The following is a 27,690-nucleotide window of genomic DNA, read 5'->3' on the forward strand; positions in this document are numbered from 1 at the left end:
CTCTGTGTATATGTGTAGCCATGGACTGGCTTTTCATAGTCACATGTTGTAGGTTGCAGTTGGGTATTCCTTTAAATGACCAGCATTGTTGGGAATTGCTTGAGCAGTGAGGCCCAAGAATCTGATTTCTTCCTTGTGAACTCTGACTCAGCTTCTGCCGTTGCAATTCCCTTTCCTAATAGCCATAGTTGTTGTGGTAGCGCTGTTAACCGTCACACTTGACACCATTGTGTCACTGCTGTTAAAGAAGTCCCCTGGCTGTTCAATTCTTACTGGAAAGAACAGCAGATTAGACTTCTCTGCAACATGCTTCTGCTGGAATTGCTGCCAGCTGACAAAACCTCTCAGCTATTCCCAGAAATTAGAAAATGCAGCAGCTCCGCAGTGGGCCCTGCCATTAATTTTTATAAGTTATCCAACAGTTTGCCTCTCTATGCCTCTTTCCATCTTCCTCTCACCTCTCATATTTAGGTTTATGGTTTAATCCAGTTTTAGCAAGTTCATCTATTGATTTCTTTTTTTAAAAAAAAAAGTATATATGTGACTCCCTATAAAAGATGCTGCTTAAAATATGTATATGCAAGGGTTGTAATTTTAGGCTAGACTAGTTGCAGCGCATAGTTCACTAAATCTCTGAGGATATAAAGTGGAGAGCTATAAAAAAGTGCAGTGAGTTAGATTTAGGAGTCCTCAAAATATGTAATTTAGGACCTTAGTGCTCTTTTAGACTTCAGTTATTCATTCCAAGACACATCATAAATGCTTCTGTAAGTAGCACACTTTAAGGTCATTTGAAGTCAAGTTCCAATAAATGCACATATTTCATAAATAGGTTTGTTTTGGATTGGTTGCCAAGGCTCCCTATTGTTCTTGATTTTTCTCTCAGGTTGTGCAACGATGGGTATTTCCCAAGTAAACATCTCAGTTAGGATAGTTAATCTGTACCAGTTAACTCTGAAAACTCTACTACTAATAAGTGTTATGATTATAGTATAAGCCATACCTCCGGCTGTGAACGTGATCTGTGCAGGAGGCAGGTTCGCAACCCGCAGCGTTCATAGCCTGAAGTGCTGGGTCTGCGCATGCACATGATGTGATTTGGCGCTTCTGCGCATGAACATGATGTCATTTTGCGCTTCTGCGCATGCACGAGCGCTGAAACCCAGAAGTAACCCATTCGGGTACTTCTGGGTTTGGTGCGGTCTGCAACCCGAAAACGCGCAACCTGCAGCGTTCATAACCCAAGGTATGACTGTAAAAGTATATAAGCAGACAATCAGCCTTGTGTGGTTATCCAGCAAGTGGCAATTCTCCTGAGCCTCAGTGCATATGAGCAAGCAAAGTTGTCTTTGTCCCTCTGGCTGCCATTGGCTTAGCTGCTCAGGTGCCATCAAGGAGCAGGGCAATACACGCGGGATGATCCTGGTCTACTTTTTGTAAAAGCATTTCTCTTAAAAATAGGTAAGTGAGGCTGCCCTTTAAAATGGTTCAAAAACTGCAGCAGATCCAAAGTAAGGCAGTAGGAATATTCTTGAGAACTGCTAGATATTATAGATATTATAGATATTATCTGCACCGACTTTCAGTTCCTCGATGGGCCCTGTTAAAATTTCTGGTATTAACCTTTACAGCTTAAAACAGCTTAAGGCCAGACTTTGGGAAGGATTGCCTCCTTCTGTGTACAGTATATGTGCCCAGTCCTTAAGACTGGAACCAAATGCCCTTCTCCAGAAGTTTGCCAAACGACCTGGCTGAAGTGCCAGCTACTGGAAGGCACAGGATGGGACAGTCTTCTTGTGCTCAAATCCTGCTTGGGGTTTCCCACAAACCTCAGTTTGGCCCCTGTGAGAACAGGATGCTGGAACTGATTGGCCTGATCCAGCAGCTTCTTCTTCTGTTCTTATGAGGTGAGGCCCTTGGTCACTGGAGAGAAGCCCTTTTCGGTGGTGGCACCCCAGATATGGAGTGCTGTCCCCAAACAGGCTTTCCTGGAACTTGCATTTCTCTCTTTTATTTTCTGAGATTTTTTTAGTTATTTGCTTTTCCATGTTATTTGCTCTCTGTCAGGATTCAAAGAATGCATGAAGGCGCAAACTGGAACTGGAATCTCGGTCTCCCATGTGGCTGTATATATGAGTGGTGAGTGATCAGAAGAAGAAAAATACTGTGCAGTTGTGGCCTGGGGCTTCATGTTTTGCGCCTGCCCCCTGAAACCTAGTGCCAGCCCTGTCACTAAGGTTCATACCTTAGTTTATACCTTAGATTTCCACTCCTAAATGGAGGTGCTCTAGAGAGTTCACAAATAAACAAACAAGTAAATAAACAGAAGAATTAATAAATAAGAATAATATTTAAAATTATATTAAAAACATCAAATAAAAATCAGTAAAGAATCTAGGCCTCTAAAGCCATACACAAACTGAGGTAGCCTGACAAATATATTTGTTGTTCTTATATCTTCCCCCCCCCCCCCCCGCATCTGGCTTGCTTGCCTTATCTGACTCAAGAGCCCACAAATTAGATCTGCAAATGTGTGCAGCCACAGAGACTTGTCTTGGGGTCATGCCGCATGTCATTAATGATTTTTCTTCACCCCATACCCTTCCTTCCTTGCTGTTAATGTATTTGCTGACAGCTGTGGTTAGTGGCATGACGCAGAACCATCCCTTGAGCTGAGTCCTGGGAGCGTGTGCATTATTGTGGTACTCAGCTGGATGGAATGCATTGCTCCAGGTCAGTCCTTCTGGAAAGGCAGCCACTTAGAAGAAACTAACTCACTTCTGTGCAATATGCGAAAGCTCTGAATTTTGTGCTGCTAAATTGCACGTGTGTGTGTGTGTGTGTGTGTGTGTGTGTTTTAAGGTGAGTGCTATACAGCAGAAGCAGAGGAGATTCAACTGTTTAATGTGAAATACTGTACTTTTAGCTTCAGGTAGTAGTCATTTTGGAAAACTTGAATGGTTTTGCACCAAGAGAGATCAAAATAGGGTAGCTGCAGAACTGTCCTCTGAGTTTCACTAGTGGGCTCCGGCATTATGAGACACTGAATGGTCTCCCTGAAATGGAAAATGGAAAATGACTATAAGTTAGTAAAGTGCCTATCACTCAAATAGGCAGGAAAATGTGTGAAAATATGCATTCCTTCCCCACCCCGTCCCCCCGATTGAAACTAAATGGTAGTTTTTTTCCAGGGACTTTGGAATATTCTCTATCTCTCTCTGTGTGACTTTCTTGAGATTGTATTGCATGTGTCATTTTTTTAAAAGGTCTGGAACTGGGAAGTGGTTCTTCTTTGAAAAAGGGTTGCAGGGTGAAAAATTAGCTCCTGCAGATGCCTAATTGCCTTATACCTTCAACAATCCAAATGAACGCTGTGGACTTGGAAGCGATACTTAAAAAAAAAAAGTTAGACATTCCAAACTTGTAAGCTACTTCCCTTGCTGCACATGTTCAAAGGAGTCACCTGTTCCAAAATCTCACATGTTAGAGAGAAGAGAAGGTTCCTCTATAGGCAGATTTTGTTTAAGAAATAGGGAAGCACCATGAAATCTCAAGGGGGTGGCTCTCACTTGCACTCATATACAGCTCTAGATTGCTCTGTACTTTTGATGAAAGTGAACTGAATGTACATAGAATCATAGAATCATAGAATCATAGAGTTGGAAGAGACCACAAGGGCCATGGAGTCCAACCCCCTGCCAAGCAGGAAACACCATCAGAGCACTCCTGACATATGGTTTCAAGCCTCTGCTTAAAGACCTCCAAAGAAGGAGACTCCACCACACACCTTGGCAGCAAATTCCACTGTCGAACAGCTCTTACTGTCAGGAAGTTCTTCCTAATGTTTAGGTGGAATCTTCCTTCTTGTAGTTTGGAACCATTGCTCTGTGTCCGCTTCTCTGGAGCAGCAGAAAACAACCTTTCTTCCTCCTCTATGTGACATCCTTTTATATATTTGAACATGGCTATCATATCACCCCTTAACCTCCTCTTCTCCAGGCTAAACATGCCCAGCTCCCTTAGCCGTTCTTCATAAGGCATCGTTTCCAGGCCTTTGACCATTTTGGTTGCCCTCCTCTGGACACGTTCCAGTTTGTCAGTGTCCTTCTTGAACTGTGGTGCCCAGAACTGGACACAGTACTCCAGGTGAGGTCTGACCAGAGCAGAATACAGTGGCACTATTACTTCCCTTGATCTAGATGCAATACTCCTATTGATGCAGCCCAGAATTGCATTGGCCTCTTCCAACTCTATGATTCTATGATTCTATGATTCTATGTACATTCAGTTCACTATTGATGCAGCCCAGAATTTAGATGCCCTCAACTGAAAACCACCATGTGTGATGTGAAAATAAAGTTCTTATATATGCTGTACTGAGTCATCCATACATGTAAGATATCCCTCATATCACTGCAAAATAAATGGGAATGAGGACCAGGATATCAAGAGAAGCAATGCATGTTTCTGCTCTCAGCATGAATTCAAGGAGACACCTGAATTTGAGATCTGAGAAAATCTCTTCATCCCCAGCTACAGCCATTAAAGGGGGATGGCATTAGTTTCATGTTTAATGCTCCCTGCGCAGAACTTTTGACAGTTACGCTATATTTTAGATGACAGCGAGCGTAAGTAGCATTAATGTAACTTTAGATCATCCATGACTTCTTCACTATTAATTTGTAGCATTTGATGCTGTTTAAATCACAGGTTGGTTAATTGATCAGTCATTTTCATTACTGTGATCTAAGAGATACTGTCAGGCTGGTAGATGTGGACTGCAGAGCAAGTCTGAAAAGGTTGTGTCAGTTGTGTTCACCTAAGCTAGGCATGTGTAATGTACTCCTTGAACGTCACAGCTCATCTTCCGTGCAGCAATACAGGCTCTCTAGAACAACAGTTTAGATAGGATCAAAGCCGCGTCCCATACTCCTGCTGATGTGGCTATATGGTGATGTGCTGAATTTTCAATTACATTAAAAAATGTACAACACTTACTCTTGCCATCTGTTTGAAAAGCAAAGAGAAAGCAGGGGAGGAGGAACTGTTAACAAACTGTAAACAATAAAGAGATGAAGCAGTGAGCTCATAGATGAAAGAAAGAGTTAGGAATAATAATAATAATAATAATAATAATAATAATAATAATAATAATGGAGAACAAGGACCCACGCAGGGCTGGCCCATTCATGAGGCAAGGTGAGGCTACTGCCTTGGGTGGCAGGATCCACGGGGGCCTCAGATCTTTCATTCCTCCCACCCTCATTCTTGATGTAGATATTCACTCACCCCTTCTTCCCTGGTGGGAAGAGGGGTGTCATTTTGTGAATCGCCTCAGATGCCAAAATGTCTGGGGCTGGCCCTGGACTCAAGACAGGGTATTCTTGGTGGCTGCACCCTTCTTATGGACCTCCCAGGGGAAATCAGGCAGTCTCTCTTTAGCTCCTTCTAAAAGCTTTTTATACATCTAGGCTTTGTGAGGCTTTGAAGGAAGGCTTTGCACTATTGCCTTTTAGTGTGGTTGAAATTATGTTTAAATTGTTTTAGCTATGCTTAGAAGCATTGCTCACTGTCCCATACGACATCCATATGGTGGCCAGTTGGCCACAAGGAATGAATAATTTAATTCCTGCCTTGCAGGGGGTTGGACTAGATGACCATTGGTGTCCCTTCCAACTCTACAATCCTATGATTCTATAATGCAGCAGCACCTATATTGCATCACTCATTGCCTCCCTGTGTTAGAAAAGCATCCACTGTGTTCAGTTTTAGACAACAACCTAAAATGTTTATTTACACAAGCTTACCCTTATATAGGGACACAGGTGGCGCTGTGGGTTAAAGCCTCAGCGCCTAGGACTTGCCGATCGAAAGGTCGGCGGTTCGAATCCCTGCGGCGGGGTGCGCTCCCGCTGCTCGGTCCCAGCGCCTGCCAACCTAGCAGTTCGAAAGCACCTCCGGGTGCAAGTAGATAAATAGGGACCGCTTACCAGCGGGAAGGTAAACGGCGTTTCCGTGTGCGGCTCTGGCTCGCCAGAGCAGCGATGTCACGCTGGCCACGTGACCCGGAAGTGTCTCCGGACAGCGCTGGCCCCTGGCCTCTTAAGTGAGATGGGCGCACAACCCCAGAGTCTGTCAAGACTGGCCCGTACGGGCAGGGGTACCTTTACCTTTACCTTTTACCCTTATATATTTTACCTCCATTAATGTTTAATATTTTAAAATTATTGTTTGCCTCCTCTATACTTTTAGTTGTTTCTCTTTAATTTTAATAAATAATAAAAATAATTGTAATTATAATAATATACTGTCACATGACCCTTTTATGTTCTTCTGATTTATATTGTTTTAAGTTTTTAGTTTTGATTTTTTATTATTAATATACACTGCTTTGACAAAAAAAATCCCCAATTTAGTGGTATAGAAATTAATGTATAAAATAAATAAACAAATCCATATGTACAGTAGTTCTTGTTGTAACCTACTCTGGGCTCCCTTTGGAGAAGCAGAGCCAATTCTAAATAACAAATAAATAAATCTCAAATCATAAACTTGAAGGTGGTTTTTGCCTTATTCCTTGTGGGTTGCTGGGATTGTGGCAGAATCACACCTGGTACTCCAGGTTGTGGCTTATGTATCACAGCCAAAATCAGCTGAGAATCAGATAATTAAAACTGATGTGGAAGGGAACAATTGCATGTACTCTAATCTTTTAATATAATAGGTATAACAATATGCAAGCTTGTTTCTAGCTTTGTGGATCTTTAGAAGATCAAGATGTGCTAAAATTTTAATCCTTAATTCCTCAAGATCCCAAAACTGCTACAAAAATATTTTCTTGCAACATTATTGTCGATATATAATAAAAACAGCACCCCCCCTGATAGCAATCATTAACCTACAAGAAAACATATATAATGCCATCAGTTTCCACATCTAGTATTAATAAATATTTGCAGTACGTATGTCAAATGAATAGACAGGGTTATATTGGTTCTCCTATCACCTTGTTGGATGATAACGCCAAAGCGTGATGCCTCCCCACAACTCAGTGTCACCCGGGATTCATCACTCTTGTCTCCCATCACGCTGATGTGGCCCATATCCAAGGACAAGCAGAGTTCAAAACAGAAGCTCAGCCTTGAGGAGTAACATCTAAGCTTAATTTATTGCAAATTAAATCAGCCCTGAGTGCTCACTGGAAGGACAGATCCTGAAGCTGAGGCTCCAATACTTTGGCCACCTCATGAGAAGAGAAGACTCCCTGGAAAAGACCATGATGTTGGGAAAGATGGAGGGCACAAGGAAAAGGGGACGAAAGAGGACAAGATGGTTGGATAGTGTTCTCAAAGCTACCAGCATGAGTTTGACCAAACTGTGGGAGGCAGTGGAAGACAGAAGTGCCTGGCGTGCTCTGGTCCATGGGGTCATGAAGAGTCGGACACGACTAAACGACTAAACAGCAACAAAATCAAACGTAACAGAACAAAGAAAACATGGCTCCTCTCTCTGTCTTTCTTCCTTGGAGAGAGAGCTGCAAAAGCAAAAGCTATACAGAGCGGAAAGAGCGTATCTCCCTTTCCATTCACAAGACTCCAATAATCAGTGCTAGAATGTAAACGGACACGTGACATGTAACAATCCCACACACAACTGCAGCACAGGAGGGAAGGAATTCTCAACACACCTTTCGTTTCCCTGTTAAAGGGGGAAGGGGAGCCAATGCCTGCACTTCTAAATGTATTCAGTTAGTGGACTGGCTACCTTGACTTTCTGCACCTGCCAATTTGCATTGGCTTTAAATCTCTGTGATGTGCAAGAAAGTGATTTTGCTGGAACAGCCCGGCAGCTTGCAAGGATCTTCCTTGAAAATTATTGTGGCTGGTTCACACACATGCAAAAGACTACTGAAGGAACCTGCTGTTTTTCCTGGATGAGGATGGCTGCACTGAAGTCTTCCCCCAATCACTGTTGATTAGTAAATATGGCAAAACTGACTATGCTCCATTAGCCAAGGAACTACAGCCTGCACATGTCTCCATCATCAATGTTATTTCACTTCTTCAAGTTAAATTGCAAGACCTGCTGAAGTGGCACTTGCCAGGCGACATAAGACCTCCTCCTTTTGATTAGCATCCATAGAATTGCATCCATAGAATGGCATGCCAGGACTTTGAGAACTGTTTCCATCTACATTACATTATATTATACAGGCCCATCTTACCCATAGAGGCTAGTGGCGTGGGGCGCCGGGCTCCAAGTTCTGGAGGGCACCAGGCGAGAGTCCAGGGAACACTGAACAAGTGAGCTGAGTGAGCGAAGGTGTGTGCATCACTCCCGCCAAGAGTTGGCTCGGGTTTTTTCCCTTTTAGCCTGCAGGTGCCAAATTCTGCGTGGCGCCAGAAGGCTAAAAAGGAAAAAAACTGAGCCAACGCTCAGTGGGAGCGGTGTACATGCCCTCGCTCGCTCATCTCAGGCTTACTTGCTCGGTGTGCTGCGACACAAAGCGGCCAGCTGAGCCGGGAGGCAGCATGTCCAGCCTCTGCCTCTTCCCTGCCGGAGAAGCCGCCCTCCAGCTGCTGCCCGCCTCCTCCAGCCCTAAAAGAAGGTAGACAAGTCTGGGATATGCTTAAGATGGTGCCGGATATTCTTAAGACGGCCCTGATATTATATACATCTAAAACCAACCGGTTGCGTGGGAACTGGAAGCAGCACAAGAAGGGGGAGTTTTGATGGCATACCTCAACAGGAGCAGGAGAAGTATGGACCAGCCTATGTGGTCTTGGGCTCAGTTTCAGGGTAGGAATAGTTTTGGTTGTCCTGTTGTTGTTGTTGTTGTTTAGTCGTGTCTGACTCTTCATGACCCCATGGACCAGAGCACGCCAGACACTCCTGTCTTCCACTGCCTCCCGCAGTTTGGTCAGGCTCATGTTTGTAGCCTCGAGAACACTGTCCAACCATCTTGTCCTCTGTCGTCCCCTTCTCCTTGTGCCCTCCATCTTTCCCAACATCAGGGTCTTTTCCAGGGAGTCTTCTCTTCTCATGAGGTGGCCAAAGTATTGGAGCCTCAGCTTCAGGATCTGTCCTTCCAGTGAGCACTCAGGGCTGATTTCCTTCAGAATGGAGAGGTTTGATCTTCTTGCAGTCCATGTGACTCTCAAGAGTCTCCTCCAGCACCATAATTCAAAAGCATCAATTCTTGGTTGTCCTAGTACTGTATTTATCCTGAGAACTGGACTGGAACAATGCATCCTTGCTGGTTTTGCTGGTCCTCTCAGCTACAGGGTATTGCACTGACCATGGTACCCTTGCAGATGGATTCAGTGGCGCACAGTGTTATGCTGGTACAGGTCCTTTCTGGAGGTGTGTTCTCAGAAGGTGTTGCTGGAGGGCTGTTTGATATCTTAGCCATTGTTCTATGGATTCCTGCAAACTTCCATCTTGCTCTCCTTATTGTTAAATGTCTATACAAAACCAGTTACCGTATTGGCCTGAATATAAGCCTCACTTTCCCCCCAAATTCCGACCATGAAAAGTTAAAGTGCAGCTTAAATTCACGACCTCACAGAAATTGGATTTTACGATATCGCTGCTAAAACAGACATACGGTAAAACAGAATGGGTATGAGTACCTGCGGAATTTTAAGGAAGCGGCTTATATTCGGATATTGTCTTGTTTTGTTTTCTTGAATTTAAAGGTGCGGCTTATATTCAGGTGTGGCTTATATTCAGGCCAATATGGTACTAGTTAATCTGTACATTTGGCATTCAGTGCCATCAATATGCAGATGACACCCTATTTCTCTTTTCTTTCTTATTCTAGAGATAGTTGAGGTCTTAAACTGGTACCTGGAGGAGATAGTAGACTGCATGTGGGTTTAATCTAGATGAATTTTTTGTATGTAGGGCTGATCTAGAGATTGGCGTTCAATCTGCATTATATTGGGTAGCATGAAAATGCAGCTTTATTATTTCAGAGTTATGCTGGACCCAGCTTTGACCTTTAATCCCCAAATGTCAGTTATGTTCAGGAGTTCCTAACTGTAACCCAGAGGCTGGTGGGTAACTATCTCCAATTCTGGAGACTGCGAATCTGAGACTGGGTTACTGTAATACACACCATAATTGGTTGCCTATGAAAAGTGTTCATAAACTACAATTGGCCCAGCTGTTAAATAGGGACTGCATAGAGGTAACAACTATCTTATTGAAACAACTATACTGAGCTCTAAGCTGTTCCCAGAACCAATTCCAAGTACAGGCATTTCCCCACTTACATGTGACCAATTTGCAATCAAACACATATAAGCATGGCACCAGATAATAAATAAATAAATAAATAAATAGGATCATGCCAGGAAATTGAGGGAAAGAGCTGAAGAATCCTTGTGCCTCATGAGGAGACACTCCCTGGAGCCTGAAGAGGATGTGAGGAAGCCCGAAGAGACCAGAGACACAGCAGGGATAATTTTATTTATTTTTTTATTTATTTATTTATTTATTTATTTATTTATTTATTTATTTATTTATTTCCTGCCCTCTGCGGCCAAAGCCAGGCTCAGAGTAGCTAACAACAAGTAAAAATAGCACAGTGTACATAAAATCACACAGACAATTAATTAAAATACATTCTAAAATCAATTCAGAATCAAATTAATGGCAACCATTACTGCAATAACTTCTGCATTAATGTGCAGTCGTACCTTGGTTCTCAAGCAGAATGCATTCCAGGGGTCCGTTCAACTCCCAGAACCCTTCAAAAACCAAGGCGCAGCTTCCGATTAGCTGCAGGAGCGTCTTCCAGCCAATTGGAAGCCTTGAAAGTAGCACCAGATGTTCAGCTTCCGAAAATCATTTGGAAACTGGAACAGTCACTTCTGGGTTCGTTCGGGAGCCGATTTGTTTGGGAGCCAAGGCGTTTGAGATCCAAGGTACAACTGTAGTGTTATAAAGGTTTGATTAGTTTAATTTTTTTATCTAGTATGACAGGTATATCTTTGGGGAACTGAAAACTTGCTTCTGCGGTATAGTCTACTTGTTTAAAAATGGAATTAAAAGGAGTTGCACTCTTCCATTTCAATTGTGTTATTTCATTTAAGAAGGAAGATAGAATAAATAGAACAATTTAACATTCTCATTAACTGTGGTTTTGAGGAAAGTACTGAAAAGTGCTTGTCTTATGTTCACTTCTGACTCCTTGCTTCTAAAAGACCAAATCCTATGTATACGAAGCCAGAATAAAGCAAACCAGTGTAAACTAAGCCAGTGTAAAGTTACCCCAGATCCAAATCCCATTCAGCAGTGGGGAGTATGCATTTTTAAAGGATGATTAATTGAATAATATTTTGGAAGAGAGAATCTTCTGGATGGAACGAATTTGAATCTCTTGAAAGAGCATGCTATCCTGTGGAGTAGTAATAGAAAATGTTGCACTGTGTAGTGGTTCACAAAAATACATGGTGTCTGTTAGAAACAACCATGTATAATTTAAAACAAAAATAATTCTGATAAGCCATGGATGAGATAGTAAGCATGTGTCTGGATTGTACTACTTTATGCTGAATTTGGGAATTCTCATGATGGAATGCTACCCTTTTTGGGGTGGAGGAAGGCATACCAACACATGAAAAACTGGCATGTAAGGGAGATGGCTGAGCGAGAGGATGTGCATTTTGAATGGAGCAGGATTAAATTATGTACATCCCACCTGAAATTTGGAGCAGTGCAGTCCGGCCACAGGTTTGCCACCTTATCCGTTGTTTGTGATAACCAGGCCATAATGTAATCAAGCAAAGGTGAAGGGAAAACACATTATAATGCTTTATTATAATTGCAATTATTTATCTTACCATCCCAACAGTTTCCATGCTGATATTTAATGAAAATTGCCTCCCCACTCCTACAATTGCTTTTACGTAGGCTTTTAATCTTGTTTCTGTGTTTTGCTGTTACACTATTATGTATCATCAGCTTACTATCTTATGCAAGTATAAGTTATAGAAATTAATACTGCAGTGATATCCAGTGACACTAATTAGCTTACATTATTTTCAGTGATAAACTGTAGTGTTGAAAATCTGTTTTAGAGGCCGCCTGCGAGAAGTTACCATTGTGCTTTCAAATCTTATTAAACTTTCTTGCTGGGTCCTGTGCCTATTGGTAAAAAGGATTCTTAACAGGATCTTCCAACCATTGCAGCTACTTCTTCCTGCGCCTGCACCAGTTCTTATGCAGCTTGAAGCGGGAACACTGGGGCCCAAGGGGGAGAGCTAGCCTGTGGACAATGTGTGCTCAGACCTCAGAATGATTTTCAACCACAGAAAGGACTAGTGATGTGAGGCGTAAAATTATAAACATGTTCAGAAATGTAACATAAATACTAAGGTAATGATTCACACACTGATGAAGTAAGTCCAAAGGGACAGTTTCCACTTTGACCACAAGAGCAGTGCTTCAAACTGGCTTTTAAACTGTGGCTCATCACTTTGAAATATTTGTTATTCTTTGTAAACAAGTTGTAAAACAGCTTTTCTAACTGACTTCATAAAGATTCACTAGTTATGTATAAATGTGTCTTTTTTCTTGCACAGTGCAGGGTTCATGACATCTGACATCAGACATCTGAAGGCAGCCCTGTTCAGGGAAGCTTTTAATGTTTGATGTATTACAGTATTTTAGTATGTTTTTGGGAGCCGCCCAGAGTGGCTGGGGAGGCCCAGATGGGCGGGGTATAAATAATATATTATTATTATTATTATTATTATTATTATCATCATCATCATCATCATCATCATCATCATCATGTGGTATGGTATTGTGCAGTTAGACTTTGCCTCTCTGTTGTTGTACCATGAGGTAGGTCAACTGAATCACAGATGGCTTGCAAAATGCCAGAAAAAGGACCAAGTTAGGCAGTACACTTATCCAATTGCACAGTGCACTTATCCAGGTCTGCATCCCCAGGCACTGTGGAGACTGAGAGTATCTCATCTTTCCTGACCCCCTTGGTGTGCATGCATTTTCTTCACCCAAACAGGCCTATGCATAGTAGCATAGAATCTTAGAATTGGAATGCAGGAATCTCAGCTAAAGCATTCATGACAGATGGCCATCCAACCTCTGTTTAAAAACCTCCAAGGAAGGAGAGTCCACAAACCTCCCAAGGGAGACCATTCCAATATCGAACAGCTCTTACTGTCAGAAAGCTTTTCCTAATGTTTAGTCAGACTCTCTTTTCTTGTGACTTGAAGCCATTCCTCCAGAGCAGGAGATAACAAGCTTGCTCCATCTTCCATGTGAGATATTTGAAGTTGGCTATCATATCTCCTTTCAGTCTCCTCTTTTCCAGGCTAAACATACTCAACCCCTGCAACCGTTCCTCACAAGGCTTGGTTTCCAGACCTTTGATCATCTTGGTTGCCCTCCTCTGCACACATGCCAGCTTGTCAACATCCTTCTTAAATTGTGGTGCCCAGAATTCCAGGTGTAGCCTGACCAAGGCAGAATAGAGTGGTACTATTACATCTCTTGATCTGGACACTAGAGTAGCATTAGGTGTTGTTGTTTTTTGCTGCTGCATCACACTGTTGACTCATGTTCAGCTTGTGGTCCACCAAGACCCCAAGATCCTTTTCACGTGTACTGCTAGTAAGCCAGGTGTCCCCCATCCTATATTTGTACAACTGGTTCTTCCTGCCTAAGTGTAGAATCCTACACTTTGTCACTACTGAAGTTCATTTTGTTAGTTTGTGCCTATTCTCCAAAACTCCAAGGTCATTTTGAATTCTGTATGTGTATTCTACAGCCGTAGATAAACCTCCCAGTTTGGTGTCCTGTGCAAATTTATGAGCATCCCCTTGGTTCCTTCATCCAAGTAGTCTTCATCATTACAGCATCCTTATGTCAGTGCATGAATTCATATGTCAATGCATCCTTATGTCAATGCAAGAATGCCCAATACTGAGGTGGGTTGGTGAGACAGGTGGCACAGGGTCACACATTTGAGTAAGTGTATTATCCAATGTGTCCCAAACATACAGATGACATTATTTAAATTTGTAAACAAACCCAGAAGTGACTTAAACATAAGAGAAGTCGGTAGTCTGTAGCCGTAGTCATCAAAATTTCTACCTTCAGGGAACCATTTCCTCCTTGACTTGCCAGATTAAGACCCATCCCTCCCCCCCCCCCGGATGCTGCTGCAGAAGTCTTGTTCATTGTAAATAACTATTGAGACACAAATCTGTGGCTGCTTATATATCGCATGGCCCAACCAAGACCGAACTGCTTACTGAGGGGGTGGGAGAGAGAATTTGGTTTTGGCTTTGGTCTTTTCTTCTTTTTTCAAACAGATACATTGGTAGATGCATTGGTAGATGCTCACAGTATACCAAAGGAGACAGAACAGTTTGTAAAGCGGGGGGGGGGGAGGGTTACTTTTCAAATATATGTTTGTAGATATATTTTTTAATCTCTTCCTATCTGGGGGCCCTTTTCCAGGACACTGGCTCTGTTTTCTTCTCTACTGAAGCTTCATTAATGTTGAAGGCAGAGGGTGGGTAGAAATGAAGCAGGAATGAGAGGAGGGGGGGAGCATCTCCCTGCCCTTTTTGAGCTTGCTTCTTTCAGGTAACAAATATTCCGAGTCAGAATTCTCATCCTGCTCTGCTCCAATTACTTGGAAATAGTAAGTATTTGCTACAAAATGATTCAATTTTGTGTTTAAGTCTTTATGACCCAATCACATTCCTTTATTATCAGACGCAGCAATAGAGTTAGTGGCCAAAGCTCATTCTGTTTCAGCTTTATGCCTGAGCCTTGGAGAAACTATTGCCTGCTCCTGTATCCACTTCACTGCACAGCCCTTAGGAAACCCACGTAAGAATAAAGATAGAGGGGCTTTGGAGTAAACCAGAAATCACAAAACCAGATTAACCTCCTGTGACTCCTGCGCCTCAGGGGACAGGGTCACAAAAGAGGCAAACCTATTAGAATCCAATGGAATTGCATAGTATTTACGGTAGAGTTTTATGTGGATAAATGAATGGACCGCTGTAGGAAAATACAGTTTGTGCTAGACCTTTGTAGCGGCTAAAGGGTGGCGTTCCCAATAAATATAAGCTTCCTCCTTCCTATATTTGAGTGAAGAAATTAAAGCCACTCAGGTTGCAGTGAAAATAGTATTTCACACTTTTGGGGGCCACTGAATCCTCATTTGGTTCAACATTTTGATTCTTTATGTGTGAAATAGGATGCAAATTCCAGCTGTTCCTTTCTAAATGTCACCACCCCAACCAGAAATACCAATACAGTAAATGTCTCTGAATCAGAAGCCACAACTATCCTCTGTTCAGTGCAACAAATGGAATGAAAGCACCCTGGGACGGCACTATACTGTCTGTGCAGGGATAGTATCGCAGGGCATCACTCTCTCTTTTATTTATCAATTCCACACTGTGGAACTGGAAATGCTGCTCATATAAATGCAAGTTTTTATCAGAGCTGCCAATAGAATATGACTTTAAGTGGCTCAGGACTGCAATACCTCAAGGACGGCCTCTCCCCATATGAATCAGCCCAGACGCTACAATCATCATCACTATATCTGGCCCATGTGCCTCCTCCACGAGAGGTCAGGAGAGCGGCAATACGAAAAGGGGCCTTTTCTACAGTGGCTCCCCATTTGTGGAATGCTCTCTCCAGCGAGACTCACTCGGCACCTCCATTACATATCCTTAGGTGCCAGGCAAAAACATCCCTCTTCTTCCGGGCCTTTGGTTAATTAAACAATCTACGTCCTTTTAAACTGGGGGCGGGGGGGGGGTAGTTTTGTTTGTTACTATGCTATTTGTTTTTGTGCTGGGGCAACCCAGTCAGATGGGCATGGTACAATTAATAATAATAATAATAATAATAATAATAATAATAAATTTAAACCACCCTGTGATCCTTAGATGTAGGGCAGTATATTAAAAAAAACAAACATTATTTTGCACTCTAAAAAAAAATATCTTTTATGCTAAGGTTTTCATACTGAGAGAATGAACATGAGCCTTTATTCCATCCAGTGAACAAGATGCATTTGCAATATAAATATCTCATTTAAGACCAGTTTGCAAACGTAATGTCAACGAGGCTGAATGTTGGAAGATTCAGGGAAGATGCTGATTCTGTGTCTGCTCATGATTTGCCAACTGAATGAGCAGATGGAGTCAGGTTTTCCCCAGCAGCAAGCTCAGCCCATGGACTTCATTTGCTGCCCAGGAAACAGCCCAAGGGGGTTCCCCTTGATAATGCAATCAGAAAAGGGGTGCTGGCTCTCAGCGGGGCCCACCAAGTGCGGTGAGTGGACTCCTGCACCGGCTGCAGTTTCAAAACCATCTTCAGAGGCAGCCCCACATACAACACACTGCAGTAATCTAACCTAGATTACAGTAGGGTATAGATTCATTTAACATGAAACGGGGGGGGGGCAAATATTTCATTGGATTTAATAAGTTAAAATGAATCAGAAATAATTCTGAAGGTTTTTCTGCTAAGTTTCTGCAGAAATGGCAAAACTTACAGGAAGACTTAGAGACTTAGAGACAATGACAACAGAGATTTTAAAAAAGGCTGGGAACCATTTATGTTGTATCTACAGAAACAGCGTAAAGAATTGGACTCACTAGTAGGGTTTGAATGAAAACTTACAATTAAGAAAATAAGCGCACAGTTAAGAAACAACAATATGGAAATTAATTAAGTGTAAGATGTAATTTGAAAGAAAAATTGGTATAAAAATGATAAGAATATAAGAGCATTCAGTTAAAAAAAAGAATCATAGAAAGTAAGATAAAATTAAGCAGAAGTAGCATATATTTAAAAAAGCAGAAGGGGAAGTTAAGGGATGTCATGGGGTGGGGAGAATTTCACTTTTTATATTTTTCATCTTTCATGTGTCAAATGTGTTGAATATTAAATTGTAAAACCTGATAAAAAATTATATAAAAAAGAAATAATTCTGAAGGTGTTTTTTCCCAGTTGAATTTCTCTTTCATTCTTAAAAATAAAATCTGAATTATTTTGCTTGAATCTGGGGAGAAATAGCTGCAGCCCCAGAAGCAGCTGTTGCTAGAAAGAAGGGCCACCAGTTCTTGGTGAGGATGGGATTCCCTTCCCCAAACAGCTCCTTTGGATCTGCCTGCCTCCTTTCCCTTTTTTAAAACAATACACCTGAGCAAGTACAGTGTAGACAGAAATCTGATTTGGACATGCAGAATAAAATAAAGTTCTAAACTTGGCTATGGGAGGACATGCCCAGTCCATAGCTGTCAACTTACAGATTTGAAAATAAGGGACCAGCAGCCTCTAAAATAAGGGATCAGAAGCCAAAATAAGGAATTTTCCAAGCACAGGTATGTTCAACTTCTGAGCCCTCCAAGCCAAAGGCAGAAAGCCCAGCCAGCAGCCAAACGAGGCCTCAAGGCTCAAGGAAAACCAACGTCACCTCTCCGCTGGGAAGCGCTGAGCAAAGGCAACATAGCCGATTTGATCAGCACAAGGCATGCAAGCTCCCAGTCATTCTTAGACTTCTTCTTGGGTGAGCAACGCAGCCAAGCAACACAGTTGGAGCCTCCTTCCTCCCTGGCCGGCAGGGAGGGAGGGAGAGGAGCTGCTTCCTTTGAAACCCGGGAAATTTAAGGGACATCATCAATAAGGGACAGCAGCCGGACATGGTGCTGAGATAAGGGACTGTCCCGCCAAATAAGGGACGCTTGACAGCTATGGCCCAGTCCCAGCAGAGACCTCATGGCTTCCAGGGTCCTTGGCAGGTGAGCTTCCCTCTCTGCTGATTTAAGGTTGCAGGCATGAAAGCAGGAACTGGATATATAGTGGCAGCTGTCACCTGCCCTGCTGTGCACTCAGAGCCACCCCAGCACTTATTTTCCAAGATAACAACATACAATTCAAATACATAGGATCCAGCGCCCAGTTCACTAAGCGCGAATGGAAATTGCATGAATGAGGGAGGAAATACAAAAATCATGTAAATTTGATGCATGAATAGGGAAGAAATTGAATCTGTTGTGTAAAATGAAGGTATGTGAGAGAGGTTTTTTTAAAACGAAAGATAACAGCCAGCCAGAGAGTGATGTATGCAACATAGGACTGGTTCGTTTTAATTCTCCTCCCCCCTTCCTTTTTAAAAAGGCTTCTCACTTCTTTGATTCAGCTGAAAATATCAGTGAAAGTTTTAAAGATATATACCTGTATGATGTTAGGGTAAGGATTCCTGTGGTCAGTTGAAATAGGTAAGCTGAATTCTGTGGCAAAATCTGCTGGGATGAGCAGTTTAGGATGCAGCAAATCTCTGGCTCAAGCAGCTGATTTGTGTTAAATCCCCACTCCCAGCTCAACCAAAGATAGGTTGACATAACTTGCTCATCCTGGCTTAGCAGAGGCCGCTATAAATTCAGCCCCGCTGCTGAACAGCCTATGGATCTGGTGTAACTTTACACAGGCTTAATTTACACTGACTTGTTTTATGCTAGCTGCTTGTGCATGGGGTTGCTCCCTTAAAAATAGCACACACGAAAAACAATGAGAAATACCTCCTTCAAGCTGTGATGTGTTTACTCTGGACAGATTGGTGGTCAAGGTATTTGCAATGGATCTTTGCAATGGATGACTGCTTTGAAACAAAGTCATATTGGAACTCATGCTTCATAATATCTTTTCTGTCTCCACAAATAGGACTTCCTGTGTACCTCTTTCTTTCTTAAATAACTTCATATCCCTCACAACAATGCTATTGCCAAACATTTATTTCCCCTTTGGCTAAAATACTAGATAGGCGTCTTTAAATTTACTTCAATTTATGGTTCCTCTGGAACGGCTTCATCCATGCTATATATAAACCTGTACACATAAATGAGCCCTGGTCATAGGTGGAGTTTTTAAGCTGCTTTTTTGTTGTTGCTCTTTTTTACTGTCAGTGGTTTTAACCTGACATCTTAACTCATTCTCCTTAATCTCTGGACAAATGCAGGTGCAGTCAATATTACAGTGTCTGCTCCAGCCGGTTATGAAAAAAGCAATGGCTTTAACTTAGGCTTTTATAGTTCCAAAACTGCACGAAATTATGCTCCCCACCCCCAGTTTTTATAACATCCCACCCCCTGCATCCCCGCTCTCTGCCAACAACACCTGTATTTCTGGTTATCCCATCTGGTATCAATAAGCCAGTGAATAGAAAATTGCAGACTAGGTGATTTGAAGGAACCCTCCATGGCTCAACAAATTTTCTCATGAGATTTCTGGGATCAGGAGAAACTTATACTGTTCAAATGAACAATTTACTAGGCACTTTCTTACAAAGTCTGGGCCTATAAGAGATTTTCCTAATATGTCTTCCCATAAACAATTTATAAGGCAGTTCCCTCAATTAAGTACATAAATTCTTAAGTTACTGGAGTTGCTGAAATAGATCAAGGGTTTATCTTATAGCCACAGGCTGTAAGGGCCATTCTATATATTGTCCCGGAATTACCTGTACAATCTAGGAGGGGTTGCACTGCCCCACAGAAACAGGGGACTCAGCACATGGGGGGGGGGGAGTTTATATGTGTTATAACACTGTGACTCCGTCTTTCACCAATGTGCTTTCCCGCTTTGAGGTTTACAATGTGTTTTCTTGAAACACTTTTTTGATGTGTCTAGCTCTAGCCAGGGTTGTATTCCGCGAGTACTTTTGTCCAGCTTAAGCTGGTCTGCCACCTATGGCAGAATACCCTGGCCTCAGTTGTCCATGCTGTAGTGACCTCCTGCTTTAGATAATATGTTCTATACCATGGTTAGGCAAACTAAGGCTTGGGGGCCGGATCTGGCACAATTGCCTTCTGAATCCGGCCCGCGACGGTCTGGGAATCAGTGTGTTTTTACATGAGTAGAATGTGTCCTTTTATTGAAAATGCATCTCTGGGTTATTTGTGGGGCATAGGAATTTGTTCATTTTTTTTCTTCAAAATATAGTCCGGCCGACCACAAGGTCTGAGGGACAGTGGATCGGCCCCCTGCTGAAAAAGTTTGCTGACCCCTGTACCCTTGAAGACAGTATTTATCATATGTTTTAAATATGTCTTTATGTAATTTTAAATTGTATTGTTTTAATATTTTGAAGTTTGCTGCCCTGTGCTCCTTTGGAGGAAAGGTGGGACACAAACTTTTTGTTTGTTTGTTTTGTTTTCATAAGGATCACATGGGCAGTTTTTGGGGACTGCACCACTCCAGGCTGCAGGTTTGTGCTTGAATGTTTCCACAGGAGAATGAAAGAAAAACCCCTACTCATAGGAAACTAGCATACCAAGGAAAAGTCAGGTCTGGCTTGGGGGCCTCCCACCCATATATGAGGCTATTTGAACTTGAGAGCTTCCATCCTAGATCTGCTTCAAACAATCTGTAGAAGTGGGAGAAGAAAAATTGCACACTTCCTCTTTCCGTGATATGCCAAAAATTGTTCACCCGCCGGAACAAAGCCCGAGCACGATATTTTAAGCAGCATCTGTAAGCGACGCAAGCAGCTGTGTGCTGCGTTCTGGTGGGTGAGTGATTTTCGGCATTCCCCCCAAATAAACCTCCCCCAAAGCTCAATTCCCCCTATTTTCTAAATTTTGAGGCCCCAAAATAGGGGTCGTCTTATACATGGTGGCATCCTATAGATGGAAAATTGCGGTAATAATGGCTGAGCAGGACTCCTGATTGGGGACAGGCTTCCAAGAGCATTGAGCTCAACATGCTTGGAATCTCCCTCCAGACCTTCAGATATGGAGGGCATGGCCTCTGTTCTTCTGTCACCGTCTTAATGCATTCATGGCAGATACCCGATGAAGGCTGTTCACATCGTGTAGATTCCAGAAACAATTTTAGAAAGAACTTAGCAAAATTAAACTCCAAAAGGATTTTTATTTCAACATTGTTTTCTTGCTACAGCATCTAAGCACTGAATTTCAAAGAGATTTCCCTCAGCTTCTATATATTTCAGAATAACATCAGCTATTTTTCTCTTAAGGCCCTATCTTGAACCAGTCAACATTAATGATAATTTTGCCAGTGACATAATGGGTTCAAAGCTGGATCCTTCGTTTTCATGCTCTAATGTGATTATAATTGTGGCACTTTCATCCTTCTTCACTGCTTTCCTTTGCAGCATTAAATGTAATTTGTTAATTATGTAGCTTTTAAAAATTACAAGGCAACTCTGGAATTTGTTTCCTGTGAAGCTTCCTTTGTATTATTTCTGTTAAAAAGATGGAATGATGAGCATCAGTTCATATTAGACTTCTTCCCAGAATTAGGCCTCTTCAACATTTACAAAAACAAAAAAAGGAAACCAGTGATCTCTTAGATATAAGGGGAAATGTGCAGGGAGTATATTTTGGTATTTGATCAGTAGCCTGTTGTGGATAGGTCCTCTAATTCTTGCTGCTTTTGTCAGGTGGAACTACTGATATTTGTATGGTCTGTTGACTTTTTCTTATCTATCCTGTTTTATTAATATACTGTAAAATATACAGTGGACCCTCAAGTTACGTACTCTGGATATGTAACTTTCGGGTTGCGAACACAGCAAACCTGGAAGTGTATGCAGAAGCGCTCTATGGCGCTGTGCACATGCGCAGAAGCGGTGCCTCCAGTTACAGACTTTTCAGGTTTTAAGTAGGGACCCCCGGAATAATTAAATTTGTATCTGGAGGGTCCACTGTATTGTTAATTTAAAGATATAAAAGCCCACAACCTATTTGCCCAACCAATAGTCTGTTATACAGCCAGTTCGCTTTTTTTTTTTTTTTTTTTTTGGTCACCTTCTCATCCCTGGGAAATTTGAGGCCAGTAACACTGGTAGCCTCCCATGTACTAGAGAAAAGTCTTTCACTCAGGTAGGAGATCCTGGTTTTTGAGACAGAATTCCTCCAGGCCATTGTTCAAGACAAGATTGTTTGCTGGAGAATTTTTCATCTCAGCTCTAGATTTTGTTGCCTTCTTCCTTTAGAAAATAATGGTGAGCATTTTTCTAAAATGTTTTATGTTATTTATGTTGTTAAAATTATTTTTGTTTGTCTTCATAAAGCGACTTGATAACTTAAATAACTTTGAGAAGATTACGTTGTAGTTATTTATTTGCTCTTTAGCGTTAACCTACAAAGGCCCCTCCTTTAGTGCTGCTTGATCTGTTTCGCCATGAAATGTAGGCTCTGGGACTAAATTTAGCTCCTTTGCATCAGTAATGGGGCATACAGTGGTACCTTGGTTTACGAACTTAATCTGTTGCGGAAGTCCGTTCTTAAAGCAAAGTTTTCTTAAACCAAGGTGTGCTTTCCCATAGCAGCAGGGGACTCAATTTACAAGTGGAACACACTCAAAAGGAAGCGGAACATGTTCTGCTTCCAAGGCAAAGTTCACAAACCAAAACACCTACTTCCGGGTTGGCAGCGTTCATAATCCAAGTTGTTCATAAAGTAAGCTGTTCTTAAACCAAGGTACCACTGTATATACTTTTAAACCAATGCACTTTTTGTGGTACCATGATCAATCTGTGGTAAGAACTGCCAGGCTGAGCAGCTTAGGATGCAGTGGACACCTGGCTCAGCCAGGCATTAGGTCCCCAGCCCCAGCTCAGCTGAAGGTATCTTGGTGTAACTTGCTCATCTTGGCTTAGCCCTGGGCTCAACCAACTTGAGACAAGCCTGGGTGAGCTGCGGCCTAAGAAGTTGGTGTGCTAGGAGCATGACCTGGCAACCCAGCATAAGAGCACTATCTTAAAGGCCTGTTTTTCCTCTGTCAGGCTCAGGCAGAGCAGCAGCAGCTCTGCTGCTGAATGGGGTTTGGATCCGGTGTAACTTTATACCGGTGTAACTTACATCAACGTGCTTTACTCCCACTTCTTGTGCATAGGACAAGAGTTTATTTTCCACACCCTTTGTGTGGAAAACAAATTTTGTGGTGTCATCGGAAACGGCTCAGCTGGAGAAATATCAACATGGAGGACTGGTGTTAGAGAGCTCCATGAATGAATTTTAGAGCTATCCATTAAGTATCTCCCTCTTTCTAACAAAACAAAGCCGGATAGTATTTTAATGTCCCCTTGTGGTCTACACACTAACTTCCAGACACTGCCAACATTGCCAGAACATTTATTTATACAGTATTAGCTGTGTAAATGATGAGGCCAGTAAGAACTGATACTTGTCTGAGATGAACTGAACAGAAGCCACAAACTCAATTTCTGTATGCCTGTAAACATCCATTGGATCATTATGACTTTTGATTGCTAATGAATTGGGTTTGAAAAGTTTAATACTGCATTACAGATGCACAAACTCTTTTCAACCTTTAGAGATTTTTCCTATTTTTGCGTTAATGCCGCACTAAAGATTTTCTGTTCTGTTCTGTTCTTTTAATTTTCAAGGAATCTGTCTTCAGATGAAGACAGTGCCATTATTCCCCCCACCATAGAATCATAGAATTGTAGACTTAGAAGAGACCACAAGGGTCATCTATATCAACCCCCCTGCAATGCAGGAATATTTTGCCCTATGTGGGGTTCTAACCCACGACCCTGAGATTAAGAGTCTCATGTTCTACTAACTGACCTATCCAAGCAATCAATGCAAGAAGTCCTCCCCTCCAGTCCCCCCCACCAAATACGTCTAGTCAGTGAATGGACATCATGCAAGAGTCATTATATAGTGCTGTCCTTGGGACTGCAAAAAAAATGACTACTGTACCATCCTCTTCCTTTTTTGTTTGCCCGTGTAATACCTATAGCACTTCTCCATGCACGCAGGATTTTGCTGATTTCTGCTAACTGTTTTGTGATATGTCTAATGCTGGTCTGGAGAGTCTTCCAAACCTCAGGAGCAGTGGTTGGGATGCACAAGTAGGGCGAGATGAAGCCCTAGAATTAAGTTAACAGTTTGCAGCATTGAAGCATCTTAGTGAATTGGGAGTCCTAATATTCCGACCTCAGATGGCAGGCCTTTGGTTACATAAAGCACCATTTTGCATCTAGCCTCAGATATGAAGGATACCAAATGTGAAATTGTCAAAAGTGAGAGGGATAGCAATGACTTCCCCACAGAGTATGGTGAACGATATTATTCCCTGAAGTTCACCTCTGTGTCTTTTGAGGAGAGAAGAAAAAGACCCTGCAGTTCTACTGGAGACTGTGGAAATTCTGGGAATGCCTTTGTCATGTGGTACTCCATTTTCCTCTGACAGAGTTTTCTTAAGATGTGGCTTCTACATCTATTTAAAGGGTGAGGAAAACCTCCATATTTAGACTGGGACTTGATAAGGGTTTGTGGGTTTGGGGTAAGATAATTTGGGAGGATGAGATTCACAGCTGAGTTTGAAGACCTGTTGCATAATAAATTCAAGATTAAAGTGCAGAAGTGTATATTTTATGATTATTTATTTTGGTTATTTTAAAATTTATTAATTACAAATGTAAGTTGTCTTCAGATAGGGTTGCCATACGTCCAGATTTGCCAAACGTGCCACTTTTGCTCACCAACTTTTCTGTCCAGATTTTCACTGTTTGAAATATGGCAACCCTATCTTCAGAAATAATCTAATAGGCTATGAAGCTCTGATAGAGACATGCCTCATTTCCTAACTGGTGGCATTTATCCTATCCGGTAATCCACCTGGTTTATATGCCATATAGAATAGTGAGAATGTGAGAAATAGGGGTGGGATCATGTACCATTGATGGGCAATGAAATGTCAGATTTTTGTTGTCAGATATTTAAAATGATTTTAGCAACATGGAAAATTCCAGTTGGATTTCTCTCTTTCTCTCTCTCTCTCTCTCTCTCCTTCTCAAACACCCAAATGTATTGGGTTGTCTCTGATGTGCAGGGACAGAACACCTGTCTTTTCACTTTATAATATCTTTTTTCCTTCCAAAAAGCAGAAATCAGTTGTACAGCAGCCGTCAGGGAGGACAATATCCACACTGCTACTCCAGCTCATGAAGAGCTGATTATTAGGCATCCGGCTTTTTTGAAGCAATAATGTATGGCTTATATTGGGGGACTGTGTGCTTGCCTTCCATTTACACATGCAATTCCTCATCAAGCTCTGTATATGAAAGCCTGTGCACTTATAGCCATTAGACACCATTATGATGTTTCAATTATTAATAATTCCTTTCTTTCTGAATCTCACCAATCTCCACAATTGCAAACTAAAATGAGAGCACAGTGACGCAAAGGACAACTGAAGACCTGGAATTGACTGCATGCCTTCAGGTTTTAGCAATACTATTTTCTCAGTTTTTATTATTCTTTTCTGCCAGCTGATTCATTGCACAAAAGCTGGAAAAGTGGCCATTACTGATTCTCATGAACCACCTGGGGAAATATGAATAACAACAAATGGAAGAAAATGTGCAACTTGGTTTGAAAACTGGATTGAGTTTAGCCAACTGTTTGGCTCCTGTTTTGGATTGGTCCCCAAAAGTCTATTAACTCCCTTTTTAAATTTATGTTTGTTTCCTGAATTACAAAGAAATCCAGGATCCCAATATCTGGGCTGTAGCCACCATCTTTTTGTTTTGTTTTGTTTCTCCTCTAGGGAAGAAAAAGAAGAACTGTAGAGATTGCTTCTTGTTAATACATCACCATATTTGAAATACAGCCTGTCTCAGTGAAATGTCTTTTATATAATTATTTACAGCTGCTTTCTTTTTTTGTGAGCATAATTTGTATTCTAAACAGGCAGCAGCCAACACTTGAATTTGCCATTAAAATAAGGATTAAGTGCTGATTTGGCATGCACATCATATGTTGGCCACCGCTATGCTTGAGAACCAGCTGGGCCCTGCAATGAAGCTCTCTTAATGGATGTTTCTGATAATTTTTTTCTTTCTAAAGAAAATAAAAAGCACTTGAGATGTTGACAGCACAAATTTGCGAAAATAGTTCCTGCTGCTGTTGAATCACCTGTTGGCTGTAGCATCAGAGTTGCCACTTAAATTTTACCTAAAAGCAACATTCGAAGTGAATTGGGGTGGAGGTTTGTCTTAGGTGTACCATAGGGGCAGCCAAGCAGCATTTGATAAGACTAATTCTGGGCACACTAATGATGGAGAAGACAGTACCTGTACTTCTCATCTCTAAAAGTTATTGGTGCTGTTGGGTTTTAATTCAAGGCTAGGGAAATATTTCCATCCTGCAGTTCTCAGTCAGCATGCCACAAACCCCACCTCCACACATCAACCCAGCTATTGTCTTCGCACTCACCAGCAAATTAATAAGCAGAGCCTTCCAAGCTATAGGAAGCCAGTGGAAGTTGCACTGGGGTAAATTATGCTCCTATTCCAAACTGCGTTCAGTAGCAGGGCTACTGCCAACTGAGCCCGCCAAGCCTGCCAGAGGGAAAACAGGCCTTTAAAATAGAGTTGCTACATCATGTGACCAAACTGAATGTAGTTTTGAATAGGGGTAAGTCTGATCCCCTTTCTATCCCCACCACTGCCCTAGAGAACATTGTTTTGGGACTTAACCTGGCCTTGGCTGAGCCAGTATGGAAGAGTCACACACTGTGTGTCTGACTGAGCTGGGATAAGGGCTTTGGCCAGCATAGCCCAAAATGAGCACAGGTTCAGCTGGCAACCCCCCTACTACAAACCTCCCTTGTGCTGGTAGATCTAATAGGTTTGCCAGTAGGTTTTGGGCTGAGTGGGTGAGTAGGTAGGATGAGATTTGAGGTCCTATCTGGGTGAGATCCAGATTGAAACCAAATTTGGAGCAGATGTGAAATAAGTGGTCCTATTTTCTCATTTTCTGGAAAATTGCTTGGCTAATTTCTGAGGCAATCTGATTCAAACTCAGGAGTTGTTGTTTACTGCTTCTAATTAATATTTATTTTACTGTGCACTGAAGCAAAGCAACATCTCTGGATCCATAACGATGGCAAGTGGGCTATGTCAGAGATCCCGGGGCAGAGATCACCCAGAAATAAGCACTAGGAGAAGGAAATTAATCTGTCTTTATGAACAGATTTCTGTATCAAGGGCATACTTTAACCTTTGCCCATTTGACCCCATTAGGATGTTGTTGGGCTGTATTTTCTAGTTTGTCCTGAATCCCAAAATCTCGAACCATCAAATTTTCTTGTATGTTTTCCCCTAATTGCAAAAATGAATATGAGGCTATAAGACGTTTGTAGCAACAAGCAAACTTATTCACTGAAACTTGGATATATCCTAGAGATGTATGGAGATGTTTCTCCTGTGTCAGGAAACTTTGTTAGTTTTCTAGAAATCCTTTTGGCTTCCTTCAAAATCCCCTAGATGTTTTGCCTGAGGAGGAATCTCCCAAGTTCATATTGAGTTTTTCCTAAGGTGAAATTTTTGTGGCAAGCTCTAATTTGTTTGACTCTGAGACTCTTGACTGGCTCTTTCATCTTCCTGTTTGTATGTGTTCAGCTTTGAGTGATGGTGTGTGAGAACACATTTTAGAAAAGAGTACCTTCTTGAACTTGGTCTCATTAGATCTGTTACTTGAGATCAAAGGAGCCAATGAAGGTGGCTACTGAGTGAGCAAGGTTATCTAGGAGTGGTATTTCACTTCCCTAATCAACCTGAGATTGTCAGGACAGATGTAAGAGCTTTGGGTGGGGAGTATGATAGCTTTCAGAAGGCAA

The 27,690-nt window shown here is 41.9% G+C and overlaps 1 protein-coding gene across 9 annotated transcripts in view; it reads left to right on the forward strand.

The window, feature by feature from the left end:
* The window catches only part of PCDH9 (protocadherin 9), a 779,511-nt gene that overhangs the window by 661,091 nt on the left and 90,730 nt on the right, over positions 1–27,690 (forward strand). For 4 of the 9 annotated variants that reach the window (XM_079972449.1, XM_079972454.1, XM_079972452.1 and 1 more), the window contains one exon: positions 2,068–2,139. The exons of the other annotated variants lie outside the window; for them this stretch is intronic. In XM_079972449.1, the coding sequence (XP_079828575.1) occupies positions 2,068–2,139 (72 nt within the window). The remainder of the gene's footprint in view (positions 1–2,067; positions 2,140–27,690) is intronic. 9 annotated transcript variants of the gene reach the window in all.

Source organism: Podarcis cretensis (assembly GCF_951804945.1).
Source record: "Podarcis cretensis genome assembly, chromosome: 4".
NCBI classification, from domain to species: domain Eukaryota; kingdom Metazoa; phylum Chordata; class Lepidosauria; order Squamata; family Lacertidae; genus Podarcis; species Podarcis cretensis.